This window comes from Oryzias latipes, chromosome 3 (assembly GCF_053564925.1).
Source record: "Oryzias latipes strain Hd-rR chromosome 3, Olatipes_Hd-rR_3.1".
Taxonomy (NCBI): domain Eukaryota; kingdom Metazoa; phylum Chordata; class Actinopteri; order Beloniformes; family Adrianichthyidae; genus Oryzias; species Oryzias latipes.
The window spans coordinates 14213266-14233874 of record NC_136239.1 but is presented as its reverse complement, the minus strand read 5'-3'; the positions used below and the strand labels follow the sequence as shown (position 1 = coordinate 14233874).

At 41.0% G+C, this 20609-nt stretch overlaps 1 protein-coding gene across 23 annotated transcripts in view; it reads left to right on the top strand.

Moving 5' to 3' along the window:
- Positions 1–1960: 1960 nt before the first annotated feature.
- Positions 1961–20609, top strand: part of neo1a (neogenin 1a) — a 216798-nt gene continuing 198149 nt past the window's right edge. For all 23 annotated transcript variants that reach the window (XM_078944218.1, XM_078944216.1, XM_078944222.1 and 20 more), the window contains exon 1: positions 1961–2570. In XM_078944218.1, the coding sequence (XP_078800344.1) occupies positions 2480–2570 (91 nt within the window). In that variant the 5' untranslated portion in view covers positions 1961–2479. The remainder of the gene's footprint in view (positions 2571–20609) is intronic.

Below are 20609 nucleotides of genomic sequence, written 5' to 3'. Positions count from 1 at the left end.
AAAAAAAGATATATGACTTAATTTTCCCTAACCTTTAAAAACAACTTTCCGATTTTGAATTTTTTAGAATGAAGCACAGCCGTGAGACGCTGTTTATTCTCACCTCTTTTCAAGCATTCACTGTTGAGTTCAGTTGTATAATGAAAAGCAAGATACAAGGATTCTCTCAGATTGTGGATTATTTTTGTTTATTTATATATGTGCTGTTCCTGTGTTGAAGGAAGTATGTTCCAATGACTATGCTTGAAACAATCAACAAAATAAACTCAAACCATTTTTTAAAATCATTTGATGAGAGTGAGGTTACAAAACAGCATTTTAAACTTTAAAAACATATGCAATTTTCCCATCATCTGGGATGTTTAGAGTTTTTCTAAGAAAAGACGTGTCTGGAGTGTTTTTCTGTTGTCTAAAAGATTTTTAAAATACAGATTTAAATCCCGGTGGTGGGGATTGGGTGGGCTTTTATCAATTGGTTAGTTAACAAAGCATTAATTAACTAATAAATAAAGTTTTAGCCACTTTATGCATTATTATGCATTACTAACCTTAATAAATGGATTGTGTGGTGGTTAGCACTTTCACCTCACAGCAGAAAGACTCTGGTTCAAATCTCAGCTGGGTTCTTTCTGTGTGGAGTTTGCATGTTCACCTCATGCAAACTTCTGCATTCCTCCAGGCACTTTGACTCCCTCCCACAGTCCAAAAACAAACTTCATAGGTTGAGTGTGTGCGTGTCTGTGTGTACCCCACCTCTGCCTTGAAGTAGCTGGGGTAGGCTCTGGTGACCCCCATGACCCTGCAACAGACAAAACAGGAATAGAAGACAGATGGTTGTCATTTTTCCTTTTTTTGCTCCATTCAGTGTGGTTATTCTATCAGACTTTTCAAGGCAACTTTCTTTTCCCTGGGTGTCAAAGTAACGACTGCTTCACTTCGAGTCAATGCATAAAGTCAGACAACAACCTTTACAGTAGATTTACCTGAAGATTCACAGCATTCCGACTTTTTTGTCACTTTATCTTGTTTCTCAGCTTTTCAGCTGAATTCTTCTTCCCTCATCTGCAAAATCATAAAAACTCTAAAGTTGAGGAGGTAAAAACTATTTTTTGTCGTGGCAGTTATAGTATTTAAGTGGTTTGGTTGTTTCAACTTGGTTGAAACACCAGAAAACAGATAAAAATATAGATAATTGCATAGGATTTTGATATGACAGAATCTTAAAGTTAAAATAACCTCTGAAAGAAAGATACTTATAAGTCCGATCATCCTTTGATATATTGTAAAAGTGTTCCTAGTGGTCTTTTAATTATGATTATGCCGTTTTTAGCCAAAATAAAGAAACCTGTGTCTTTCTCTAGGACGTAGTTCATTAGAAATTCCCCTCTTAGTTGTGGGCGGGACTGTTGGCGTGGAGTAAGTCTACCCCCCAGTCCACGTCATCAATCAAGTGGATGCATCAGAATGAAGAGGAGCAGAGAGCTTGTGGCCCACCCAGCAAATTTTCAACATCCCAAATTTGATCAGTTTCAAACAGCCTTTTTTTGTGTGCTCTGGATTCACAGCAATTTGAATAATATCTTTAGATATGTTCTTGATCATCAGAAAAATGCCACAAAAGCATTTTAAATACACAATTTTCATCAGGTTAATATAAGAATGTCTCCCTATCTTGAATCACTAATACATTTGTACTTGTGTTTCTTGTTAAGGAAGGCTATTTTTTTAGGTCAAATTAGATGAGAGTTCAACACATTTGATGTAGAAAGGTGAGTCAGAGAATGATTATGAAACTCTGGGTGTGAACGGGTCATAACAGCCTTTTTTGACGTTGGGAGCCTCAGTCAAAGCTGCTGCCGCGAGCGGAAATCCCACGCCACATTTTAGTGTTTGCCTTCACCTTGCACCAGCAAACAGGCACGATCCAAACTTCCGCGGGAGTCCGCGCCCGGTTTTCCGTGGAGCCGGTGGAGATCCAGCCCTTCAACACGCCGCTCTCTTACGTCCCGTTCGTGAGCAGTGATCTGGTCTCGGCGGAGATTTCTCCTGCTGCCCGGATCTTATCCTTTTTTTTTCTTTTCGTTCTCTCCTCTCCCCTCTGCAGATCTTATTTGTGCGCGCGCCTCGTAATCGCAGCTGTGCGGCCGGAGCGCGGCTGCGTAAACGTGCGTAAAGCTTCCAGAGGCTGCGCCTCCGTGGCAATGGATTGATTTCAGCGTGTTTTCCTACCAGCTCCGCTTCAACCAAGTTGAGATAACTGTGTAAACGTGCGGCTCCCACTCTCCTCCCTCCAGCTACATGTTGGATCCGGACAGTTTTCAAAGTACGGGGCTCCGGATGGTTCTGCGCGTTTGGGGACTTTGAACTTTTCCCTCCTTTGTGCATTGGCAGGAGGCGGCCGGGGATTTTAAAAGGATCTATGTTAGCGGCTCTCCCTGGATTCTTGAAGGCTGCAAAGATTCGTGGTTTGTGAAAAGAGATGGCCGAGCGGGGAGCTCTGTGGCTCTTCTGTCTCCTCTGTCTCACCTTTCTCCGCACGGAGTGCGGCGCCGCAAAGCATGTCGACAAAGGTAAAGAGCCTCCCCGCGTCTCCACGGCGCAAACTTACAAACATTAGATCAGAAGTTAGAAAGTAGGGGGCAGGAAAGGAGGGGGGGGGGGGGGGGGGGGGCTTGATCTGCGCATCTCAACCACCTATTGCACTAACTTTCCAATCACTGCCAACCTTTTCCAAAACTCACTCCACACCAGCCTTGAATGAATTCTGGGGAGCAACGCGCTCTCCGTGCGCGCTTTCCTCCCCCTCTTTTGTCTCCATCCAGCCTTGTGGGAGCTGAACTGCTGATAGGTTTCTCAGCTTGTCTCTCAAAGCCTTCACAGACATGCGGCTGATCCCAGCATGCCTGTGGATCAGATGTAATTACAAGTGAAAGGCTGGATAGCACATTTTCCCCCTCTGAATCGCGCTCATTCATAAATATGGGCGTGCGTGTGGCTGCCTGGGTGGTCTTAAATCACATCAAAATAAAAACACAACAAAAATTCCCACTTAGGGTCATTAGTGACCCCTGTTGAATAGCAGACTGGCATCAGACCTGCAGACATGTTGCTACCTGGGCGTCATTGCATGCTCAGGCATGGGCGGACATCGGCATGGGCCAAAGGGGGGCAATGCCCCCCTCCCAAGTGCAAGTCACAATTAATTAAATTAATAAAAATTTCAACAATAAAAAAACACAAATAGGAAAAAACAAACAAGTAAAAGATGAAAAAACATAGGAATGGGCAGCGAGACAGACAAAAAAAGAATATATACACAAATACAGCCTCAACAAGGCACAAACCTTGTGACTGTCCCTAGCCAAGTCAATGTAGAGGGTAATGTCAGGAAGAGCGTTCAACATTAAAGTTATAAAACATATAAAATGATCAAAGGAGAAGATAGAAATATGGATAGATGAAATGATATGATGATAGCATGCATTTCTATATTCTACCTGCACCCTATAGTGGCTGGTTAAATCTGGGTGTGTGCTCAGGTGATGTGCAAACATTGGAAAGGAGGGTGCTGCAGTAAAGCCTTGTTTTCTCTGACATAAGAAAGTGATTGTCGCCAAGTGTACCCACCTCATTGGGTTGTGGGAGAAATCAGCAGATTTTGGATGGCTGCACATCTTTAGACATTAACACAACTTGACCAAGTCATATTTTAAGCTGAGGGATCAAACATGACGTGTAAGCTTAATTTGAGAGTATGCTTTCTATTTGATCGGTTTGATATTTGTGGTAATAATAAATAAAGATGGAGAAAGACGCGCCTGTACTGGCGGAGGGGCAGTCCTGTGCGTGGAGCCTGATGAAAGACTCTCCTGAATGAAAAGCGATCTGCAGTAGTAGTAGGCAGGGAAGAATGAGGCAGCCAGAGAAAAGCCCCTCCTTGGCTTTGCTGGAGATCCATACAAAAGAGGGATGGGGGCAGGGAGAAACAGGCTGACTCTCTGGAAAGAGTAATAAAACTGCAAGATTGGGGGGGTGCCGAGTTCCTTTGGGAGTCTTGATTGATTCCAGAGAATTGGACCCGGACCCACACGCAGAGAGTCTCACATTACTAATTGTGGGGTCCCCTTCCTCTGAAAATATCTGTTTATTCAGAACTAGGTCCTGGCTGTAGCTGCAACTTATCTCTGAGCTGTGGCCCAAACTCTGAGTTTCCATTTGTTTTGTTTGGTTTAAGGGGTCAAAAGTCTCTATTAACTGTGACATTACCTGCAAAGGTTCAGTCCATGTGTTTGTGCTGGTCTCTAGGCTTTTCTTTTTTTCTAAAATGCCTTAATAAGTAAGACTTTTGTAAACAACTCCCAGGCAGAGGAGTGTAAAATTCATTTAGGCACTATCTTATCTATGTAACCCTGCTGGAAAGGAATTGTGTGCTGATTGTCTCCCTGTGGACAGTGCAAACAACTTGCTGAAATGTGCAAACATTTGGCAATCCTACGCTCTTACCCAGCATTCTCAAGCCCCCACCCCTCACTGGAAGACCACCTGAAATGCAGACTTTCCAAACACGTGCTTTCTTTGGTGCATTTGTGGTCCTCCTTGTCAAATCTGCTGTTAAGAACATAATTCAGGGCTTGTTTGCTGTTTGGAGAGTGCTGGTGGTCTCGCATTCCAATACAAAGAGGAAAGTATTCCGTTGGCTTTATTTCTCAAAAAGTATCATCTGTTCATTATCTGTCTATAATCCAGTAAATAATGATTATTTTGACTCCATATATACCAGCATCTACATCCACATGTTGACATCATCTAGTGACGAATGGATAAAAGCCTCCTGCAGGCTCAGGCGCTGTGCAGAGTATGGGATTTACTGATCATTTATTTATGGCATTCAATCGCTTATGAGCTTCTAATGACCTTCATCCACTGAGGGATGGATAAAAAGCGCAGTTGGCCAAGTATGTGATTCATCTGTTTCACTAATGAACCCAGGCCAGTAGGGTTTGGTGCTCACTTCATCAACGTCAACTGCCCAACAATCTTGTGTGGAAAGAAACCCCGTTTTTTCACTGATTTGGAGCACCACCTGTTGATGACGCGCAATCTTGTTTGTTTGCTTATACTATGGTTCGGGAAAATACTGAATTCTGATTGGCTGCTGGGTGTGGATTAAAAAGTGATAATCCACAGTGATAATGCACACCTTAAAAATAAGTTCTGCTCACATAGCTTAAATATTCCATATCACAGTGCTGGCTTCTTTAAAACTAACTTTTGCTTCATCATTTGGACAAAAACAAGCGGTAAGAGGTGAACTTTCCCTCTGAAATGATGCTTTATTTAACTCATCGCAGCCATAAGCATACATATTGCTTTGCTTTGCCACTGCTGTTAAGGTCGGTGCCAGCTCAACCGGTTAAAATAGTGCGCTTTTTGTGAAAAAAGCAATCCAAACTGAAAAAAATAACAAGAATAAAGTACTAAAAACTGATTGAATATGTATTTCTTCTGTAAGTGAGCATGGTATAAGCGGGTTAATGTCCTTCAAAGTGTGCATTATCAGAAATTGATTCAGGCTTCCAAGGCATGCTGGGGCTGGGGATAGGCACAGGGGGACCCAGACTTGGGCCCGCTTGTTAAGGAGCAGGGTCTTGCTTAAAGACCCACATCGGATGTAGCTCATAGTGCCCCCTGGGAATCGACCAAGGGCTTAAATGAGTAAATATATAAAAACTCTCTTTCATAACCAAGCTAAACTGAAAGGAGTTATGAAAAAGTGGATATTCAATGGAATCGGAATTTATGGTAAATCCAGTCAAACCGTGATCTGTCACTTTGATTAAAAAACAAATGTTAGTTTTCAATGTAAATAACAACAATTTATGTCAAAGTTCCACCAGTTTGGAAATCCACGTGGCTTAAAAATCTATACTTATACCCAAAATCAACAGTTTTTAGTGTAAATTGGTAAAGAAATACATATTGCCAATATATTGACTTCAATTGGATGGAATCAAATTTTAAATCAAAACAGTTTTGATTTTGAATTTGAAATACTGGTCAGGAATACTGTTCAAGCCTAGACTGAAAGTAAATGTTGCACTTTTTCCTAAAAAAAATCTGTTTTGAAACTGTCAATAAATCCACTGTTTGAGCTTTCCAGAAAGCCTTTTTTTGGAATGAACTTTTAAAAAAAAATCTAGCATTAATGGGTCCAAAAAAAAAGGAAAACCATGTCGCACGTTTTGCAGTAAAACTGACATTTTGAAAGGTTTGCCTGTGATTTGGATGGAAATAGAAATGTCATTGTACAGCGGGAACATTTCGCTCTGACTGTTAGGAAAGACAGATTTTTTCCTTTTAAGCTAATCTGCCTCTCAGTGGAAAGCATGGGCTCCAAATAAATAGGTTTTTTTTGGGGGTGGGGGGGACCTTTCAATATGAAAACGTGGAAATAGATGTTCAACTTTTTCCAGATCACCATCATCATCCTCTGTGCAAGTCGGTTCTGCGTTCTTATTGGTCCAGGCGCAGCTCCTTTCAAAACGCCGGCTCCTCTGTGCTTCAGAGAGGCTCCTGCTGTGCTGAAAAAGATATCAGAGGTGCACTTTTCTATGTCAGTGTCAAATGTCGACAGGAAAGGAGGAATAAAAGGGCAACTTGCTCGGACTTTGAATAAAAAGAAAAAGTCTTTAGAAGCCATTGAGGCGTCTATAACGTCTCTTTGCGATGTCGCTCACAAGATCAACAGCAGCTGCATTTGAAGTAGAAGTAGCTGCAGCTTGTTCACATCAATACACGTTTTTCCTGTATATTTTATTGAAAAACGCAAGGGAAAAAGAAAGCTGTATTTATTAACCTCATTTCCTGTTCTGCTGTGATTATGTGATACTGGAGTTGAATAATGTCTGGGAGAGCAGAGGACTAACTGGAGTGATTAAGATTTTATCTATGTGGTCCATAAACAGATACTTTATTATCTCTTCTCTGATCAGTTTTGCTCTAAATAATTGAAAGCAAAATGCAAAAGCATAAAATTAAGGTATATAAAAGATTTCAACCCTTTAATTCAGCTGAGGTTCTTACTTCAAAACGCATCTGTTTTGGTTATTTAACTGTTATTTAACTGTCTGCTGTCTTTGGAAGCCTTGAATGCTTTTGCACAACCTCAGACAGAGAGCGCTGTGTCTTTACTTGCAGCTAATGTAGTGACCTCAGATCTCCTTAGATAGATCAGTGGAGGCTTTGCACGAGTCTGGGTTTTTGTGTACCTTTCAGAAGAAGTCAACGATCTGATATGAATGCTGAAACAATCTGAACATTGTGGGTTTCGGTAATAATTTGGTACTGGTTTCTAAAGTTAAAGTCACGGGCGGGAGATACTTGAGCTGTGACACATGAAAAGTTCAGCCTGGTTTGGTTTGATGAAGTTAAGCTGTAGGACCCGCGTCATGCTCTGGAGACCTAAACACGTCATGAGTGTGAGACACACACGCACACACACACACACACACACACACACACACACACACGCATGCACACTTTCACATACTTTCACCTACACAAGGCATGGTTAATTACTGACAGAAAACTGAATCAATTCTATTTTTAATCACAAGTTTTATTTAATTTTTGAATTCATGCATTTTGATTGAAAATTGATTTAGTTTTTAAATTGGCGTTGTTGTTCACCTCTTGTCATATCTCTTCAGCGTTTGGCACAGTTAATCAGCTTTTCCTGAGTTAAACAGGTGGTTTTGCAGAGGTTTTTACGCCGGACACCCTTCCTGACACAACCCTGTATTTTATCCGGACCATGGACCGGCACAGGGGGACCCAGACTTGGCCCCCCTTGTTAGGGAGTAGCGTAAAGGGAATCAAACCCTGATTTCCTATCTGCCAGTCCTGCACCAGCTGCTAGTCTACAAATTTATATCCCAAAACTTTATTGTTTGGTTATAAATAGAGTTTTAACCTAAGAGGTTATTAGAACTGGAAACAGGTGATTTTAAATTGTTCATATTTATATCAAAAACTAAAAGCAAAGCATTGTTTTTGTGTTTGTTTCTGATTGACAAAATTGTGGTTTCATTTAAAGTTTGGATCCAATTCTAGTGTCTAGTAAACCATTTTAAACATAAACTTGCATAACTGGTCATCCAAACTGAACAAATATGGGGACTTTTAGGCTTCGAATTTTTAGTGTTTACCTTAGAAAATGAACATCAAGCCTTTTTTTAAAGTCAATGCATTGATATTTTTAAATAAATGATTTTTTGCAGCTCAATTGGAACTGTTCAGATTGTTTTTTAAAACCTAATGGTGAATCAGATCCCACGACTAACTAGGTTGCATACCATCAACAGGTGGTGCTATAAATGACTACTTTCTAAATATACTGTATGTTTGTGTTTAGACAAAGTTTTTTGTCAACAGCTATTAGTAAAGTGAGCACAAAACCCTACTGGCTGAGGCTCATTAGTGAAATAGGAATCATGTACTTGGCCAACTGTGCTTTTTATCCATCCCTCAGTGGATGGAGGTCATTAGAAGCTCATAAGTGATTGAACGGCATAAATAAGTGATCAGTAAATAGCAGAGTCTGCACTGCAGCTCTCACATCATTAGTAATTTAAACTGAACAAAGGATGAATTTGATAGTGATAAAATTATAAATTCTTGCACTTTTTATGTTAAGGACAATGAAATCATAGATGTGAATAATGTTTATATCCTGTAAAGGTCGATTCCATGTTGACTGATAGTAGGGCTGCACAATATGAGGAAAACTCGCGATATGCAATTTCAGTTATCAATATTGCGATGACGATAAAACTTGCGATATATGAACAAATAAAAAATCAACCAGTCAAAATCAAACCTTACTTAAAAATGCATTTTCCATTATTAAATATCTCATTGTTTTTTATCTTTCCTGATCCATGTGGGATATACGTAGTTCTTGCATTTGTCATTCATCGATGTGCGCAGATGTCTGTCAAGGGTTTCAGTTGAAGGATCTTCACGTGAATTTGATTTTAGCTGCTCAAAATCTTTGGTTGGTTGAGAATTACGCCGTTAAAGCATCTTTAATGTAGTTTATACGCAATTATTACATAAATTGTATACAATTGCATGTGTTTTTGTGTGATTCACAGATTTTGTGGCGTTCCACAACCATTCCACGTATGTCCAACGGACTTCACGCATGTACCACCGATGTATAACTTTTATATCCTGTACACGGCTCACGTCACGCTTAAATTACGTCCTTGACTCATAGATCGATAATTAAGTGCTCATAACAGCGCATAATCACGCACGGGTTATGTTCTACGTTGGTTTACTCGTACTCCTTACGTGGTTTTAACGTTGTTAGTCTTTGATACATCTGTTAAAATTTCACGTAAAGACCACAACTTTTCTCAGTTTTTCCACATATATTCGCATATGACCAATTTGTAACCATGCAAGATGTGCAAAATGTACGTAGAAGCTGTGTGATACGACCTATGACGTATAAAAGCCCGTTCACACCGGGACGAATTTCGCCGGCGATTTTCGCCGACGTTTAACGCCTCGTGACTAAACAAAGGGCACCAATGAGAGTGTGCACACCGACGCGAAAAAACGCCACGCGTCAAAGCGTCAAAAAAAAAAACGCCTCGGGTTCGTTTTTTTTTTTTGACGCCTTGCGTCGAAATCTATTCGACCAATGAGAATGGCGCTTTTGCACACGTGTCTGGAGCTTCTGAAGTTACAGTAAAACACAACTTGGGGGCGCTCAAACACAAAACAGCCTTGCTGAGCACACATACCAGCGAAGAAGATGGACGCCGAGTTGCATCTACACAGCCGCGAAGAAATAATGACTGACATTCTAAAATATCCCCGAACCAAGCACCAGTTGGAGCAACTGCTGCCTGAAATATTCATGTTTTCTTTGTATGATTCTGACAAGTGCGTAAATATTTGCTCTCTTCTTCTGAGTGAAAAGCGACTTTAAGAAGGGCAGCGCCACCTTGTGTACAGGGGTATTTCTGTTTACATTAAGCGCCATCTAATGTCAGGGAATGAAATTGCATGTTCGCTCGGCTCATCATCAGCGAAAATCGCCTGGGTGTGAACACAAAAACGCTGGCGAATAACGCCTGGCGAATATTCGTCCCGGTGTGTACGGGCCTTAAGACGATGTTGTAAGACACTGAAGAGCATACTTCAACATAAGAGCACTGTACGCAAAATTAAAAAAAACTGCTTCTAAATGGCGCGACAGTGTTTATTGTTGGTGCCGAAGATAACATAATCATTGCATGGGGACACTGAACTCACACTGTTGTAACATTGAGCAAAAAAGTCACAGATGTGAGGCTACAATGGAGACAAATGACACCAGCAGACAGAGATTATCCTCATTTTGGAAAATCCACAAGCTAACAGTGTTTCAGCGCTACAGTCACCTGATGTGCCAGCTCACAGACGCTACAGACACCCAAAATAAAACCAGCAGTAATTAGTGTGTCTTCTGTATTGTATAATCTCTGCATGAAAGGGCCTATTCTCTGCTTTATTTATATTTTGCTGCGCTGCAGTCCCAGTTGGCCGTGTTCTTCGGGACAGAGAGGCCTTGTCCAGCCTTCTACAGGAAAATTATGGTCTCAAAGTTTTTGCGATGGACCGCTTGTCTTTTATAATTGCAGCAATGAGCAGTTGTATATTGATGTTGAGTTTAAGTAGTGTAATACAAAGACATATTTTGCTTGGCTTTGCTCTGAAGCAAAACCTGGGTTTGGTGGCGCTCCCAAAAGGATCTTTATACCAGCTCAGCAGGGAGGCGAGACTTTTTGCCTTCATAAAAAATGTTCCCCAAACTTCAGAATTTTTTTTTTTTGCAGAGCTCCTGCCGTGCCTCTCTGGGTCGGTAAAGGCAGTTTTACAGGATTATAATATACTGGATGTTCTGCTTGTCAAGTAATTCCAACCTGATGAACTGTGTTAAACATAAATGAGGCATATTATGTGCCAGGGCTCTGCATTAACAGCTCGTAAGGCTCCCACTGGTTTTATTTCAAATCAAAACTTAAAGCTGGCTTAACGGTCTTTGCCAGAAAAGCGCTTGTTTTTGCTAGAATTTCAATCAAATTTATTTGTCTGCTTGACATTTCATTTCTTAAATAAAGATAGGTTACTTTGCCAGGTAGAGTTTTCTACAGACTGGAGTGTTGTCTATAAAACTGGGTGAATGAAGCAGAACTATCTATACTGACCTGTTGTAACGACGCTTTGCAGTAGCTGGACTCTTCCTTAAGGCTGTGTCACACAACCACTACCTACATTTTCCTCATATGAAATCTTGGTCTTTTGAGAGACATGCTTGATTTACATAACTCATAAGTGTTTCTTGCAATCATCATTCGTCGACGTACACAGATGACCGCCAAAGGTTTTGGTCAACAGGTCTTTACGGGAATTCGCTTTTGAACTGTTCACGTTTTGTGTCTGTTGAGAATTACACAGTTTACACGTATTTTACGTAGTTTATACGCAATTACTACGTAAATCTTACGCAATTGTGCGTCATTTATGTGGTCATGGAAATTTGTGGCTTTCCATGACTGTTCAAAATATGTCTCACGTATGTACCACAGAGGTAAAACATTTATAACACGAATACGTCGCACATATCACGTACAAAATTATTTAACAGACTCACAAATCACTATTGAATTGCATATAAACAGCGCAATAATGACGCACGGTTAATTTTCTACATTGATTTATGTGTTCTTTGCATGGTTTAGTCATACTTGTATGGTTTTAATGTGATTCCTTCCTGATACATCTGTGAAAATTTCGCATAAAGACCACAACTTTTGTCACGTTTTCTATGTATATTTTAGGGTTGGGCGATGTCCCCTAAATTGGCCGTTGACGATGTTTGCTGTCAACCATCGGGATGGACGATGACATCGTCGGGGGGGGGTATTTTTGCATTTTTCGTTCTTATATAACTGCTATTCGTTATTTTGCTTTTTTCATTTTTTCATGGTTAATCCGCGGTGATCCAGTATAAACTGAGGGAAGTGACTTTAACAGAAAAAGTAACAAGCAAGATAGAAAAGAAGTAGTCCGCTCCCGCACTTAACTGGCGGAGTGGACCGGCGGAGTGCGGATTTACAGCTCTGTGTTTGATGGGGGGGGGGTACATGAGCGGTATGTGTGGGAGATTTAAGACTGCGATCCGTCCCGCAGCTCTAGGGGGACGAGCTATCAAACTCAGAACCGGGTCTAAAAGTGTGTCTGAGCACTGCTCAGATCGTCAGCAGACACACAGCGGTTTAAGCATCAAAGCAGAAATGTCGCTCAGTCCTTAGAAAACATTCAAACAATCACGTGGATTTGTGTTTCCAGTCGTGTCCCGACTAAATAAAGGCTGATGTTATTCACAGCATGCAGCGCCACCCAAAGCTAATGTTGTTAGCCCGTGTTAGCATACTGCTAATCCTGGCTACGTTCAGAAAAAGCACTGACCACACGGATTAAAATTCAAATGATGAGCGACCAGGTGTTTCATAATAACCGTAACATTATTAAATCACGTTTAGAAGATCATCTCGTATTTTACCGAGCTGACATGTCAATATATATAGCCGCTCGGCGCTGTTATCGTTTTGTATTGAATTGTTATATTGAATAAAGTTTGGAAAAAAAGCCGCTCGGGGGAAGTTGTATCCTCTTCCGGTTTTCAAACTGCGCATGTGCGAATACTGCGCATGTGCGAATGATTTATTCCGACCGAAATTGTGACCTTAGTGAACGTTTTTACATTCTGAAAACATTTTTCTGGGCCCATCTACACGGTTGGAGTCTAATCCGACCATTGATCCCATCAGGATATTTTGTACATGTAACCGCGGCTTATGGTGTCGACGCGCAACGTGGCGGGGGCGTGGCATCACGATGGTGGTCTCTCCATCGGGATGTCAGTCACCCATCACGATGGACGATGATATCGTCCATCGGCCCAACCCTAGTATATTTACATATGAACAATTTTCACCTGTACAGTATGCGCAAAATGTTCACAGTGGCTGTGTGACACGGCCACTGGGAACATCAATTATTCTTTTCTTCTCAATTTTTTAACTGTTTGCTCTTCCTTGAATTAAAAATGACGCCATCAGTTTGTCACTACGAAATCTGAGTCCCTAATTGGTCAAAGTTGGACCTTATTTAACTTTTAACGCGTGTTCAGCAGCCTTGCGAGAATTTGAACATGGAAGCCCGGAACACGCATTTGAGTGTGTTTACATAGACTTTTCATTGGAGGTGGTTATTGTTGCAGAGGGTGGGGTGAACGCTTTAGAAATCCCAGCTCTGCATGAAGGAGAAACCAGCTGATGCTTGAGCATTTAGTTGGGATTCCTCCTTGACTCCTATCTGTTGAAAAACAACCAGATGAGGCCTTATCAGGGCTCGACATAGCCATTTGTCCGCTGGCCCGGTCCTGTTTTTCGAGCAGTGCGGACCACAAGACTTTACTTTTCACTTGTCCGCTCGGGCCACTAAAATATTTAACGGTTTATATATTCTTCACCTTTTTCAATAAAGTAAATTTTGCGAAAACGTGTAGATTTACCTCTTCTTCATAATTTAGTTTTTCTGCTAGTCCTGTGTTCAGACTTCAAGGTTTTCTATGGGAAACCTTTGATCACTTCTCCTTCTCTCCTGCCTGCGCCCGCGCGGCTTTCACTGCCGAGCACCACGCGGCACGCGCTCACTACTTTTTTTTTTCAAACTTTATTGAATGTAACAATTCAATACAAAACAATGTTAAACAGCAACAATGAAGGCACAAGCCAGTGGGTTATTATTACATTTGATTATAAATCCGACACCGTCACTGAAGAGAGACTGAAGCATGTCAGAGGTGTGGAAGACATGGCAGGAATAGATAGGAATATGTTGGATGGAGTAGTGGGTATAATTAGTAGTATGGACAGCAAGATATTTAATGAATGCATTGAAGATGAAACTGTATCCACTAAGCTTTAAGCTGAATGTCAAAGAATCAAAGGCAACTCCAAATACCTGAATCTCAGACTCAAATGCAGTAGAATGTTAAACTACTTAATTTTGTTTTTCTTTACAACACTGTAAGCAGTAAGTATTTCTAGTTAGCTGAATGATCTCAGTTAGACCTGCACAATATGAGGAAAACTCGCGATATGCGATATCAGAGATTAAAATTGCGATAACGATATAATTTGCGGTATATAAACAAACAGCAAAATAACCAAATAACCATTCCCAGTTTAAAAATTATACTCCAAATGACCCACGTTGACATAGGTTACAAACATCTAACATAACGGTGCTCCATCTGATTGGTCAACAATGTGAAGGCGTCCATCCGATTGGTCAAATGCATTAAGGGATTTATTTGATTCGTTAAATGGTTCAAGCTGCCATTAGATTGTTTTAACACATTTAAGGTTTATGATTTATTGCGATATTTGCCGTTAGAAGCACCATGAAAACTTCTGAACTAGTGTTACCTACTACACTGCAGTGCTCTCTTCAAAACATCTGAAACAGACTAGAGCAGATTTAAGTTTGATATGGTCTATTTTCAGTCATTGAAAAGTGTAGAAATAAGTGATGTCACCAGAATGCACCAAATTGTACCATATTAAAAGTTTCCGGGGGGGCATGCCCCCGGACCCCCCTAAAGTTGCAAGCACCTGCGAAGCGGCGGGTCCCGCTATGCGCGGTGTCGGGCCAGTAACTTTCAGGCAGGGCCAGTAACTTTCAAAAACTACTGGCCCTGTGGGCCAGTGCAAATTTCTGGACTATGTCAACCCCTGCTTATGATAAACCCAGATTAGGATGGAGAGATTACATCTTTGGAGTAGCATAGAAAGGCTTTGATATCTTTAAGTCAAAGGCAAAGAAGCTCTTAACAGCTATACATCGATGTATATAAAGATTTCAAGATGGTCTTGATGTGTTTTGTTATGTTAAAGTGTTTGTTTGCGTTTTTTCAGAGTATTTGCCTTTAAGAAACAATTAGCTCTGGTTGTATCTTTAACACTGACTCTTTACTTGCTGAAAATCCTTCTGTTGAGAGTCAAATCTTAAGGACAAATCTTATGTATCTTATGTTAATCTTAGGATTTATACTGTAGTCTGAAGAATATGGTATATGAATAGTTAATCTGCCATTGACCCAAAACATGTTCATTGATATAAGAAGTTATTCAAGCTATTAAACACAGACATAATATTTAATGGGCTGCACTGCAGGGTAGTGGTTAGCACTCTGGCCTCACACTGAGAAGCACCTGGTTCAAATCCCAGCTGGGTTGTGTCTGCATGTTCTTCTCATGTTTGGGTTTTCTCCAGACTCCAAAGCTTCCTCCAGCAGTCTAAAGAAATGCTTAACAGGTTAATTGGTGACTCTAAATCTTCCTTTAGGTGTGAACGTGAGTGTGTGATGGACTTTGTTGTACCACGCCTTCACTCCTCAGTGGCGGGGGAGGCTCCAGCAACCTGCGATGCTGAACGGATGGATGAATAGTCTCTGCACGTCTTCAGTTACTTAAACTGAATTTGCAGGTAGTAAAGATTGTCTCCACGTGGAACTGTGTGAGATTTTTGCACCGCAGCCAGTTGTTCTTCGATGAACTAAGCCTTCATTCCCATTGGCGGCCGAGGTAAATTAGGAGAGACTAATGCCCCTCTTGAAAGATGGATTAATAACCTTCATTTGCTTGCACCATAGCTGTTGGGGGTCCAACACCCTGCAGTCCATAGACATGAATTTATTCTCTGCTGTCTTTTTGGAGGACGTCCAAGGTTTGATGAATTAACCTGAATGTATTCTCAGCTGGGCTTTTCTGGGAAAGGTGCATAAGGTAAAAATCCCACTGATTCATTAATCAATACATATCATGTAAAGCGTACATATTGTTATATTATTTCTCATATTTCTAACAGATCAGATGGTCTTCTTCAGATAATTTGTTTCTTTCCTTCTTTTTGGTTGAGACGTTGTACTCTTCCTTCACTACTCACTACTTAGTGCACTAAATATTGTGTTTGCCATTTTGTAGAGCTGTCCGAATCTACAATTCCAGTGCCCTAGAAATTGCCCAGAAGTGCGAAAAACCAGTGTGCATCAATGCTTGCTACAGTGGCGAATATAGACCACAATGCATTGCGTTTCAATGGCTTTTCATGAGAAAAAATGTAACATGAATCAGAACACAGTGGGTTCATGAATAGTATTCGTTAAATGTTCATATTTATTATGTTTCTACTTTGGGAAATTGGAGATTTCATATTTGGTGTTTAAAAAAAGAAATAAAAGTAATGAGCATGGTGGCCAAATTGCCTTAAAATCCAGGGCACTGGAAGTTCTGCACTATATATTCTTTTAGGGTTTAGGGAGTGAATTTAGACACAGCTTGAGTCGTTAGGTGTCACTCACTTGTGCACATGGTCTTCATTCAGTCAAAGCAATGCTTAATTTGCTGAAAGGGTGGGGTGGCAGGCAGTCACAGAGAGAGGACTGTGATCGCTGCTCTGGAGAACTGGCTGCCACCGTCTAGTAACCGGCTGCGGCTCTTGGCAGCCTCACACAAGGCTCTGTGTGTGTGTGTTTGCGTGTGTGTGTATCTTTGGGTGGGTGTTTGCAAAGGCGTATGCCAAGCCTCTGAGGTTAAAGGGCTGTTTTATCAAGAAAGTTCAGAGGTTTTTTTGTTGTTTGAACCAACTCTTGAGCAAAAAAAAAAAAAGAGCCAAGAGTCAACCTGCTTATACACTTTGATGATTTCATTCTGGCTGTTTGGACCATTGTGATGCCTGTGATTCAGCATCTGGGACAAAAAGAGGGCAAGGCTCTTTTTTTTTTTTTTTTTTTTTTTTTACTGTGAAAAGGCTTTATTTAGGAGAAAATTACAGATTTCCTCACAGCTGGGAGTTGTAAACTTCTGCGGCTTTGTCTTGTAAAAAAAACTTTGATTCCTAAAATTGTCCTGGTGAGAAGTTTTTCAAAAGTAGAAGAAACTCCTGATCTTTTTAATTTTAAACTGTTGAGTATTGATGACCCGTTCTAAACTTTGGTAACATGATCACTTTCTTCTTATGTTTCACCAAAAGTCTGCAGCAGATTTTTCTGAAGGTGCTGCCATTTCTTTAAGACTTGCTCTGCTTTTTTTTTTTATTTTAGGTGGAAACTGGTTTGTCTGCTTTGGAAACTATAGAAAGTCAATTCTGTGTGTTCAAAAGTCAACAAAAATGGAAGAAAGAACATTTTCTGTGTTCCACTCAGTACTTTTCCATGGCAGACTTTCAGCAGGATGATCTTTGAGTTTCAAACATCAAGTCTATAAACCCACTGAGCCTTAGAGTTAGGACAATTAAACAGCCTATATTAATTATGCATAGATCCAACTGGAGCTGTGTTTGGATTACACCTGCAGTTGTGATGACCTCTGGAAAAAAACGTCTCCTGGTATTAATCAATGTTTCTGCAGCGGAGTTCAAGCTGAAACGTCTCTTTGAAAAGTTTGGCATCAGATAGAAGCTCCTTTGTGCTGCGGGGAGCTCCCCTCTGCACGGACTTTACACCGTGTTATTGGAGCCACGTCCTCCTCGACTCTTAACTCATCTGATGCTAAAAGAGGTCAGGAGACGGAGCTGAAATGGTGAAAGTACTGCATAAATACACCCTCATGATGTCATGGAAATAACTATCTCCTTTGTTTCTCGATGCTTCGCAGAGGCATTAAAGAGATCCTCAGCAGCGTGTACGTGCAAGATGATGAGCCCCCCTAAATTTAAATTAAAGTTGAATTAAAATTAGGTTTTAAAGACACTGACTTTTTAGAATACTTTGAAGTTGAATTGGTAGACAGTGAAATGCAGTCCCACGCGACCAAATAGAAATAATCAAATTTCAAGCCTGAAGTGAGTCAAATGGGGGTTCGGCTTTTACAAGAGTGGTGACTAAAAGCTGATTGGTCAGGCAGAGATACTTGAATTCAGGAGTTTTTGCAGGCAAATTTGATTTTTAATCATTTTCAGCATTACAAATGAAAAATGTATGTACCGGAAGACAGAAACAACATGCCTCCTATTTTCACATTTATATATATATATATATAAATATATATATATTTATACAATTTCCAATTAATTTTTAATGAAGACCTCTTTTATGGTGTGTTATAAAGTACAATGTTAAACTAAAGGTTTGACATCACACCAGGTTGCAGCACAGAAACAGCAGTGTACTAGATTCATTCTAGTCATCAATGTGGTCTCACTTCACTTCTCTAATGGATTTAAATAAGAGTTCCATAGATGCTGTTTTGGTAAAAAAAATAAAAACAAAACAGACCTTGTATATCGGCCGACTGTCATGCGTCGGGGCCTTGGCGATGACCAGGCGTCAATCTGGCAATTCCGGCCGCTGCGTATAAATCCTGCTGTGGTTGGACCGTTCGTTTTATGCGCTGGGGCTTTGACCTTACTTGGCTTCTTGAGTGGCCTCTAGTCTAAAACTTATAAAGTGCCCCCTTTTTATCCCTTGTGCTATCCTAGGCATTTTAACATTGGGAGTTGGGGCATCTAGACCCACAAGACAGTGCTCTGAACCTTTTTTCTTCAATGATTTGTGATCTTCACTGGATGGATTACAGGAAATCTTTTCACCTTTATCCACCTTTCTCATGGTAGAGAGAACAAGTCAATTTAAGGGTGGGGTCATAGGATAACACAAGGATTATATGCACCTGGGCTACAGGGTGGCCGGTTGCTCTTGATATGGATGGTTGCCATCCGGAGACATTTACACATCATGCAATCAGAGCTACTGCTGGCCGGCAATCGTGCTGCCACCTACCCTTGGACCGCCCAGCTGTCCCCAGATTTTGTGGCGTCATCCCTACCTGACTGATGGCCGCTGTCTACATTCATGACCACACCAACGGTTTTCCAAAAAATTGGGCGACTGTGAGAAATGTTAAAGATTCTACCAATGCCTCCCCATCGCGTGGTGGCAATCGTATTTGTGACCATTGCATTAGAGTTTACATAAGATTTCCAACTAGTTTGCCTTTCATATGATTCCTGAGTACTGAGTGTCAACAGGAAAAGGCTTTGTGAGTTTCATACTGTCTTGGTAGAAATATAGCTCACAAATCATGGTTTCCCTGAATCCGTCTCTGGTTATGAGAACCATATTCATGGCTTCCATCAGTGCTCTCGGAGCCACCGGTCTGTAGGACAGTTGGTACCAGGCCACAACGAGAGAAAAAAGCCAGACAAACTACATTTTTGCTGTTGTATTTATAATCTAAAGAAGTTTAATTTTGGAAAACTGCTGGATTCTCCACCACATTTTGGACGCATGACAAGTCGCTCCGTCACGTGTGAAAAATCCATCCACTAATTTCTTAAAGCGGCTGTACTGGCCGCTAAATTTAAATCCCCATGCTAACAAAGTTAGCAAACAACATGCATATTTGAAGTTAGGGATCACTGCTTTATCTGGTTAGGACAGCATGTAAATGGAAAAAGCCATTTGTGTAAATACACATGATGTAACATGCAACATGCAGCTTCCAATACCTGTCTTGACTGTAGCCTTCGGACTGGAAAGCAGACTGGGAAACTACAGACCGCCCGAGACCATAAGTGCAGGGGAGAGTAATACATCCCATTAAGATTCCAAGCTTGTTTGTATTAGAGTTGCATATTATTCATCCCTTTTTAAAGTTGAAACCTTGCTTTGGCTCCACTCACCATCCACTAAAACCTGCAACAACACGGCTCTGGAGATGCCTTCAAATACAGCCGTGACCTTGGCCTGTTTGTTGTGATGATGGCCGGGGGGTGCTGAAGGAAAGGAGTCTTAAACACAGTCAGCTGAAGCTCGACGCCTGCGCCTGCGACAGGTCACTTAGCTGTGGCTTCCACGCAGCCAGCAGGGGATCACCTGCGAAGCCAAAGCAGGCGAGCAGCATTCCATCACAGGACCCCGAGACACAGATGTCATGCAAGACATGGGGGAGGTGGATGGGGGGAAAGGTGGGAGGGCCAGTGGTAGAGGGGTTTTTGGCATAGTGGGGCAGTAATGGGGTGGGATCGCAAGCCAGCTGCTACCCACAGTTAATGAGATATCCCATCAAGAAGACGGAGAGAAGAACATTAATGAGTACAGTTAAACCTGTCTGTTCATTTACACTCCCCCCCAATCATGTTAGGATTGGGTGTTTGACATAATTGCATACATGTTAAATTTTTTATCCCGCCCCCCAGCCACGCGCACTTAAAGAGTGTTGCAGACAGCAGCACTTATTTGGGTTATTGATGTGTAGCTCTGTAGCTATTACTCTCCTGAATACATGGCTGTCTCCTTTTTGGTGAGTCAGGTTTTAGTTTTTGAAACCTAAAAAAGCTTTCAAAAAATTCAAAGAAATGAGCTGTAAACTTTGTCAATAATTTGGACTCAAAACTTTGTTAATATTTATGCTAACTATTTTTTGGTTATAAATGTTCACTTGTTCAATCTGAGTTTAAACTTAAGACAAAGCATTTTTGAC